This window comes from Pistacia vera, unplaced genomic scaffold (assembly GCF_008641045.1).
Source record: "Pistacia vera cultivar Batoury unplaced genomic scaffold, PisVer_v2 Contig179, whole genome shotgun sequence".
In the NCBI taxonomy this organism is placed as follows: Eukaryota; Viridiplantae; Streptophyta; class Magnoliopsida; order Sapindales; family Anacardiaceae; genus Pistacia; species Pistacia vera.
In genome coordinates, this window is record NW_022195887.1 from 1,194,211 (window position 1) to 1,203,403 (window position 9,193).

The window sequence follows — 9,193 nt, forward strand, 5'->3', positions numbered from 1 at the left end:
TGTTTGTTACAGATTAAAAAAACTGTATGAATAAGTTAATTTTGATTTAATTTAATTAATGAATAAGTTAATTTTAATTTAATTTAGTTAAACATCTTCTACAATAAAAGTTTTAAAATTAACAAAAACACCTCCGTCCACCTATTAAATGCCCACAACCGACCACCACTGTCGGAGGGTGGTCGGAAGTTTAAATATTTATAAATTTTTACTATTATGGGTGTTTAGTTAAATTAATAAACTTAAGGGTTTAAAAAAAATCTAAATATTTTGAGTTGAATAGAATAAGATTATATTTTAAAAATAACAAAAGAAACATGTATTTTGAATAGGGTAGATAGGAACAGGAAACAAACACAGCTAACTTCGTATTCTCACTTTCTCCCACCGCCGAGAAAAGCTTTTGTGACTGTCCAACCACATTAGCCTTATGTGGTGTGACCATCGAGTCCACGAAGTTATTGCATATGTCATTATGCTACAACTAATTAATTAGTCTGAATTGTTTGTTGTTTATCAAACCATCTTTTATAAATACATGTCATTGTGCTCTTTTCCTGCACTTGAATATTTCATTACTGACTTTTGAGATTTCAGTGTTTTTGTGCAGTACCGGCTATAGATTGGAGCAGGGTAATTTAAGGCTGCAGGATATTGATCATAAAATTATTGTAAGTATGCAGCAAATATATTCTGAATTATGTACGTATGATTTGAATGATTATTTTGACAATCAAGTTATGTTTGGTGTCGTCATAGCTTCTTTCAAAATCACCTGTTTCTAAAAATTATTAATTCGAATATTCTTAATAGTGATATGTATGTTAATGATTTTGTTACTAGTGATCAGGATGGAGAATGGTGAAACAGGACTTCAACAAACAGGACTCGGTATTGGAAGCAAGTGAAAATATAGAGAGAATTGATGATGATGCGGTGATTGACATTATTGAAGTTGAAGACCCAGGCTCAGAATTGGAAGCAAGTGAACAAATGGAAAGACGTGATGAGGATGCAGTGATTGACGTGGGAGACCCGTACTTAGAATTGGAAACTTCTCTTATGAATGAACTGGAATCTTTGCATCCTTTATCTGAAAAATGCACCATCCATCGTGTTCAAGAGAGTGTACGTCGGCTAGATGAAAAAGCTTACACACCCCAAATAGTCTCTATTGGTCCGATTCATCATGGCAAACCAGAGTTAAAAGCAATGGAAGAGTATAAAAGGAGATATTTACAACAGTTTCTTGAAAGAACTAATCAGGTGCGCTTGAAAGATTTTATAAAAGTTGTAAAGGAAAATGAAGAAAAAGTGCGTGACTGTTACGCAGAAACCATTGAAATTGATAGTGATGACTTTATGAAAATGATTTTAACGGATGCTACTTTCATTTTGGAGGTATTATTAATGCATACTGAAAAGAAACATGTTGTTTATGATCGTGTATTTGGTAAGTCCCTGTAAAATATTTGATGTTAAAGATGACTTGATTGTGCTTGAAAATCAGCTTCCATTCTTCATTCTTGAAGATTTGTTTAGGCTAGCCGATATAGACATATCCTTTGACAATCAAGAGAAGCCTTCTATTCTTAAAATTATCCATAATTTCACCTATTTTCATTGGAAACGCTTAGGAATGGAGGAGAACTTTGATGAAAGTAAATATTCGGGGGTGAAGCATCTTATTGACTTTCTAAGAATTTCTATTATACCTTTGAATCCACAGTTGAAAGAGAGACCAGAAATTCTAATAACACCAAGTGTAAAAGAACTACATCAAGCTGGAGTGAAGTTTCAATTGGGGTTAAGCAAAAACTTATTTGATATAAGATTTCGCAATGGAATATTAGAAATTCCACAATTCACAGTATCAAGTTCCCTGGAAATTGCTTTGAAAAATCTTTTGGCCTTTGAGAAAAGTCAATGCCAAGATAAATTCTTAAATGACTATATTATCATGATGAATTATCTTGTTAACACTCCCAAGGATGTGGATATACTTGTCCAGCATCAAATTATTCGCAATCCAATAGGAGATTGTGAACCGGTGTCAAGTCTAATTCACCGCCTTAATCGACGGCCTCGTTTCCGTTCTCGTTTCCTTTATTCTTCTCTTGTGGAAGAGCTGAACAAGTATTGCAGAAGACCATGGCACCAGTGGATCGCAACCTTAAAACAAAATTATTTCAAAACTCCATGGACGACCGTTTCTGTAATTGCTGCTACTGTTCTCCTCATACTCACAGCGATTCAAGCCATATGCTCTATCCTCCAGGTTCAATAGATTATTCTATTTCACGATTTCTCTCAATTAAGAGCAGTAAATGGTTGTGTTTCTCTTTCACATGATTTAGTTGAATTATAATAGCCAATCACTGTGTTTTTCTTTCATGCCATCTTCTTTCTCCATGACAATATTTGTTTCTATGAAATGGATTCCTTTATTGTGCTTGTAGTTAAAGTTTGTTCAAAATAATTTCAGCTTGTGTTTGCTGTAATTTCAGCTTTGTTTAACACACAAAATACATTAGCAAAGAAGATTGAAAGTGAAGTTTAATTTCTGAATTAAAACATTACTTTAGTTAGGAAACAGAGAAATAAGCTATGCAGAAGCTATGTATTTAACATCTCTGTTTCTATACTAGCTCTAGCAGCCAATGAAAGCCCTTAAGTAGCTTAATTAAAACAAACTAACATTAGATGTTTAATACTAACACAAGTCAATAAAATCTTTCTCTATAACAATGAACCAACCAATATTTGAATAAACTAATGTAGATGACTGTTAGGGCCAAAAATTGTCCTTGGCCCGAATAGAAAAACGGGCTCGACACTGAAGAAGAAGCCAGGCCCAATCCTGATATGACCCAACCAGATTAGGCCCATTCGGTACAAGATATAGAAAGCCCAAACCACGTGGGCACAAGCCTCCTAATCCCAGTCCATTTCCTAAGTCAATGGGCAAATCCAGAGCCCACAACCCCCTCAGAATACTTTCCTACTCCTGATCAATCTCCCATTCAAGGTCACCTTCCTATTCCTGATCACTTTCCTACTAGGAGTTACTCTCCTAATCAGAATCACCTTCCTATCCGGACACTGGTAAGACAGCTTACCACAACCTTAATTCTTCTAGGGTTTGCATCAGAGTCATACTAGGACTCCTACTTCTACCAGGATTGGGAGACCAGACGACCACTATATAAACAGAGGTCAGCCCTCTCACAAGGGACAGATGACATTACACCTTCACACTGAAAGCTCTGACTTGAGAGCTCCCCATCACCGCCGTAGTCACAGTCCCCGACTAGACTTCCGGTAACTTCTACTCCCTAGCCCTCACTATATTAGCCTCTCTCAGCCTTGTTGACTTGAGCGTCGGAGTGCCTACGGCAAACACCACCCCGGTGTTTCCCGTTCGCTTCACGCGTGTGTTTCTCTACGTGTGCAGGTGCAGCGGATCGCTAGTGGCCTTAACCTCACGGGATCAGACCCCCCTTCTGTACAGGTAGATTTTTACCGCTAACAGTTTTTGGCGCCCACCGTGGGGCCTCTAGCATCTTTCGGCTCGACACCTTGCTACGTGGAGGAACATTCCATGGCTGACAACTCCGATAACTAACCCTGCCTCGAGGCCAAACTGGAAGCTCTAACTGCTCTCATGCAACAAAACTGGACAAGGTGGCAGCATTGGAAGCTGAGAACAATGCGATCGACAAAAACGCGTCCGTCAGGTCAGAAACCAATCCCTCAAGGAGAAGGTAAGTCAATTCATGACCTAGATGTTCCTTCCTGGCCAAACACCCCCTCAATCGGTTCCGCACCCTTATTCCACCCATGCACCCTCTGCTTACGCCGAAGCCCCGACCCTCGCCTCTGGCAAAAGGCCGCGTCCCTTAAACCTGTCTACGGTCGACAATTCTGTCCTAATCCATGGAGTAATGTTATGCCTGAAGAGCACCACAGCCCGATTCATCCCAACATCAAGACCAAGACGATACGGTGGCCGAGAGCCCTCATCCACAAGACCAGCTCAATCTAACCATCCACAACACTACTCCATTTGGCCTGGCTCATCCCCGCGGGATGAACGGCCAAACAAAACCAACACACCTGAGCCCATCCATCCTGACCCCCGAATGACTATAAAGGACTCCCCAACCATCCATGTAGGGACGACACCAGATCAGTGACCCTGGGAGTCATCCAACCGAAGGAATGACCGAGACTTATGCTACTAAGGAACGCACAAGGGACTCGTCAGCCTACCCCAAGAGGATGACCCAACGGAATGTCCAAGACAAGTGCAAAGGCCACCCGGTCCAACGGGATGACCTAGTGGCATCCCCCTCTCCTATGGAACAGTGTTAGCCAAGAGATTGGCCGATGTGGAAGCAGTGATGCGACGCATTCCAGGAATGTCGTTCCTAACCAAGAAGAGCAGGCCCATTGTTACGCATTCACCCTTCGTGGACGAGATCGCCCTGCCGACTCGCCACAGAAGTTCAATATCCCCAACATGAAATGTACGACGGCCCAACTGATCTGGACGATCATATAGCCTCGTACAACAACGGATTTTCACTATCTCGATACTGCGACCACTTAGGGAAGCCGCATGTGCAAAGTTTGGTTCAAGCTTATCCGGCCCAGCACTGCAATGTACACGAACCTCCCGATGGATCCTACGATTCGTTCGCTCAACTCACTGACACGTTTGTGGAGCAGTTCGCCAACAGCAAAAACTCGAGAAGCTGTCACTGACTTGTACAGGGTATACCAGAGAAGGGGCGAGCCATTGAGAGAATATATCAGCAAATTCAACAAAGAGAAGATTTCCATTCCTTCCTGTAACCCTGAGACAGCAGACCCTTCAAAAAGGTCTCCTCCCGGATGGTGAACTATACAAGAAACTAACGAAGCTAGGTGGCACCACGATGGAAGACGCCTTGGCTAGAGCAACGATTCAAATAAGGTGGGAGAAGATGAGATGAATCAGGCAATTCACGCCAGGTATGACTGAATGCAAATGCAGAATGACAGGAGGCTAGAACTCAGATCGATTGTAGGCCCTCAAGGTCACCAAGAAGCAGGAAAGGGCGCCTACAAACTCCAGACCCCCGATAACAAAGACATCAACAACAGTTGGAATGTCGTTCACCTCAAATGCTACTACTTCTAGGTGAACCTTGTCTTTTTTTTCGTTTTTCATTTTTCCATTTTAAAAAGATGAGTGGGCCTATCCCCTCCTCTTAGACAGTCGGCCTCATGGCCAAATATTTAATGAAGTGCTATTCAGAAGTTTTCGTCTCCAATCTACCCCGGTCGATGAATTACTTACACCTTCAAATCGGCCCTGCCCGATGACCGTACTGACACCTTCAAATCGGCCTTGCCCGATAATCGTACGGACACCTTCAATCGGCCTTGCCCTCAGTACGGACACCTTCAAATCGGCCCTGCTCGATAAACGTACAGACACCTTCAAATCGGCCTTGCCCGATAAACGTACGGACACCTTTAAATCGCCTTGCCCGATAACCATACGACACCTTCAAATCGGCCTTGCCGATAAACGTAGGACACCTTCAAATCGGCCTTACCCGATAAACATCGAACACCTTCAAATCGTCCTCCCCGATGAACGTACGGACACCTTCAAATCGGGCTGCCCGATAAACGACGGACACCTTCAAATCGGTTTTGCCCGTGAACGTACGGACACCTTCAATCATCAGTCTTGCCCGATAACGTACGACACCTCAAATCGGCCTTGCCCGATAAAACGTACGGACACCTTCAAATCGGTCTTGCCCGATAAACGTACAGACACCTTCAAATCGGCCCTGCCCGATGAACATCACGGACACCTTCAAATTAGCCTTGCCCGATGAACGTATGGACACCTTCAAATCGGCCTAGCCCAATCAACGTACGTACCACCTTCGAATCGACCCTGCTCGTCCAAGACGACACCTTCAGACTGGCCCGGCCCATCAACGTATTACACCTCTGGATCGACCCTACTCGATCCACAGATTTATACCTCGGATCGACCCTACTCGATCCATGATTTACACCTTTGAGTTTCACCATGCTCAATCCATGGATCTACACCTTCGGATCGACCCTGACCGCCCACGAATTTACACCTTTAGATCGACCCTGCTTGATCACGAATTTACACTTTTGGATTGACCCTACTAATCCACGATCTCCACTCAACCCGACCGATCGACTGACTCAACTCTACCATCACTCCCCAAGAACCAAGTATTGGACCTCCACTCTACCCGATGGACTACTCCACTCCATCCTCACTCCCCAAGAACCATGTATTGGATGTCCACTTACCGGACCGATCGAACGACTCAACTCTCCTCCTCAAGAACCATGTTTGGACCTCCACTCTACCCGACACTGACTCTCTCCATCCTCCCCAAGAACCATGTATTGGATGTCCACTCAACCGGACCCGCCGACCGACTCAACTCCTCCTCCCCAAGAACCATGTATTAGATGTCCACTCTACCCCGACCGCCCGACCGACTCAACTCCACCATCACTCAGAAAACTAAGTATTGGATGTTCACTCTCACCGTCCGCCGACTCAACTCCACCATCCTCACTCCCCAAGAACCATGTTTGGACGTCCACTCTACCGGATCGACCGACTCAACTTCATCCTCCCCAAGAACCATGTATTAGATGTCCACTCTACCCCGACCGACCGACCGACTCAACTCCACCATCACTCCCCAAGAACCAAGTATTGGATGTTCACTCTACCTGACCGACCGACTCAACTCCACCATCCTAACTCCCTAGGAACGAAGTATTGGATCACCACTCCACCCTCTGACCGACCGACTCAACTCCATCCTCCCTTGGAACCAAGTATTGGATCACCCTCTCCCTATGCCACCGACCGACTAACTAACCTGGTCTTTTCAAACTTTAACTATCACCCTCACCCCCCCCCCCCCCGCCACCAATCAACACATAGACTTAACCTGTCTAAAAGATTCAATCGCCTTTCCTACCCACACGAGCCAGCACACTACACAGGTCGGCTCCCGCAACGAAGCTTACACTCCCATGCTTCATGTCCAAGATTCTCCAAATCTGGGCGATTGGCTTGGAGCAGTCTTGCACTTGTTCACCCTCGAGGTGATCAAGCCAAGGCCTCGTCCATTCAGTCTTCCATAGCGACGATGGTCAGCCATGGTCAAATTTTTGCGCATTTGTTTGCCCTTTGGCATCTAGTAAAAAGCGTCGTGGAGTCACAAGCGTAAGTCTATGGTCCAACAAGCCGGCCGAGCTGATTCCATCCCACTCGATTACTCGAGTACCCCACCGAATGAACCTTTAATTTAACATCGTCTCCAACTCATTCGACCCACATACCGAGCGGATACCCTGTCTGGATTTTAGTTCACTTCTCTAGTCGGCAGGACACACCGAACGAGCACGTGAGCCCCAGATGTCCGTTTCTCAGTCCCTTCGACCCTTCACACCGATCGAGCACACCCTTGGGTGATTGCACATTTCGGATCAGCTTTGATACTGAGCGACCCTTAACTACGAATCACTTACATCAAACTGGTCAGCTACGCCGACAATCGCTGTCCAAGAAGGGAGACCGAATGCCCATCGATCGCTTCCTACTCTCTGACTTAAGAAACTCTTAACTCAGAGAGTGGGGGTAAACTTTTAGGGCCAAAATTGTCCTTGCCCGAATAGGAAACGGGCTCGACACTGAAGAAGAAGCCAGGCCCAATCCTGATATGACCCAACCAGATTAGGCCTTCGGTACAAGATATAGCCAGCCCAAACCACGTGGGCACGAGCCTCCTAATCCCAGTCCATTCCTAGGTCCATGGGCGAATCCAGAGCCCCACCCCTCCAGAATACTTTCCTACTCCTGATCAATCTCCATTCAAGGTCACCTTCCTATTCCTGATCACTTTCCTACTAGGAGTTACTCTCCTAATCAGAATCACCTTCCTATCCGGACACTGTAAGACAGCTTACCACAACCTTAATTCTTCTAGGGTTGCATCAGAGTCATACTAGGACTCCTACTTCTACCAGGATTGGGAGACCAGACGACCACTATATAACGAGGTCAGCCCTCCACAAGGGACAGATGAACATTACACCTTCACACGAAAGCTCTGACTTGAGAGCTCCCCATCACCGCCGTAGTCACAGTCCCCGACTGACTTCCGGTAACTTCTACTCCCTAGCCCTCACTATATTAGCCTCTCTCACCCTTGTTGACTTGAGCGTCGAGTGCCTACTGGCAAACAACCACCCCCGGTGTTTCCCGTTCGCTTCACGCGTGTGTTTCTCTACTGTGCAGTGCAGCGGATCGCTAGTGGCCTTAACCCCATCACGGATTCAACCCCCTCTGTACAGGTAGATTTTTACGTCTACAATGACCACATAAAAAGCCATGGGACAATTACATATTTCTTATGCCTTGTCTGTATGTTTGAGAGGTTTAATGGATGGTGCAATTCATAAAGCTCTCGCGAGGTATAGAAAATACTACTAAACTAAATATTTTGGAAACAATAATAAATATTGAATCGCAAACTTTCTTTTACAATCCGACGTGGTAGCTCGTAATTAGTCAGGCAGGAAAATTCATCAAATCAATTATGAGCTGTTACGTTATGATGTAAAGAAAGTTTGTGAGATTGATTGTAAGTGTAATATTGCCTTTTGAGGAAACTAAAGCTACCTCTCACCACATTCTTATTTTATCACAAAAGCTTTGTAATTAATAGTTACTTCACCTTTTAGATATACATTCACAAATGAATACTTTCCCAGAGAGTGTTTTTGGAATATTAGTATTGCAAACTTGTCATATAACATGTTAAGAAAATCGTAGGAAAAGTGACTATGGACATTACCGACTACAGAGAGCCTTGAGCTAAATTCCAATGGACCTTTAACAAGAGGACTATGTGTCGCTAGGAAAGGACAAGGCAATGGTCCTGTCTTAATTGAAAAAAAAAAAAAAAAAAAAAAAAAAAAAAAAAACTGGACAAAACTGGGCTCATTTTGTATACAATTAAAGCTTAGATTAGAATTTTCAGTATCAATTATCATTTAATTCGATACTCTATTAGTTCTTACTGGGACATCTGCTGTTTTTTTTTTCCTTATTTTATTTTAT

The 9,193-nt window shown here is 43.8% G+C and overlaps 1 protein-coding gene across 1 annotated transcript; it reads left to right on the plus strand.

The window, feature by feature from the left end:
* The first annotated feature begins 858 nt into the window (after positions 1 to 858).
* Positions 859 to 2,287, plus strand: LOC116126341 (UPF0481 protein At3g47200-like). Its single transcript, XM_031412029.1, has 2 exons — positions 859 to 1,401; positions 1,511 to 2,287. The coding sequence occupies exons 1-2, from the start codon at positions 859 to 861 to the stop codon at positions 2,285 to 2,287; spliced, it is 1,320 nt and encodes a 439-aa protein (XP_031267889.1).
* Positions 2,288 to 9,193: the final 6,906 nt, after the last annotated feature.

What these genes read in the sequence shown, in the direction of transcription:
- LOC116126341 (XM_031412029.1), top strand. Translation starts at nt 859, where the DNA reads ATGGTGAAACAGGACTTCAACAAACAGGACTCGGTATTGGAAGCAAGT. An exon ending in ATGCTACTTTCATTTTGGAG is followed by an intron (nt 1,402 to 1,510) that starts GTATTATTAATG and finishes CTTGAAAATCAG; the next exon opens with CTTCCATTCTTCATTCTTGA.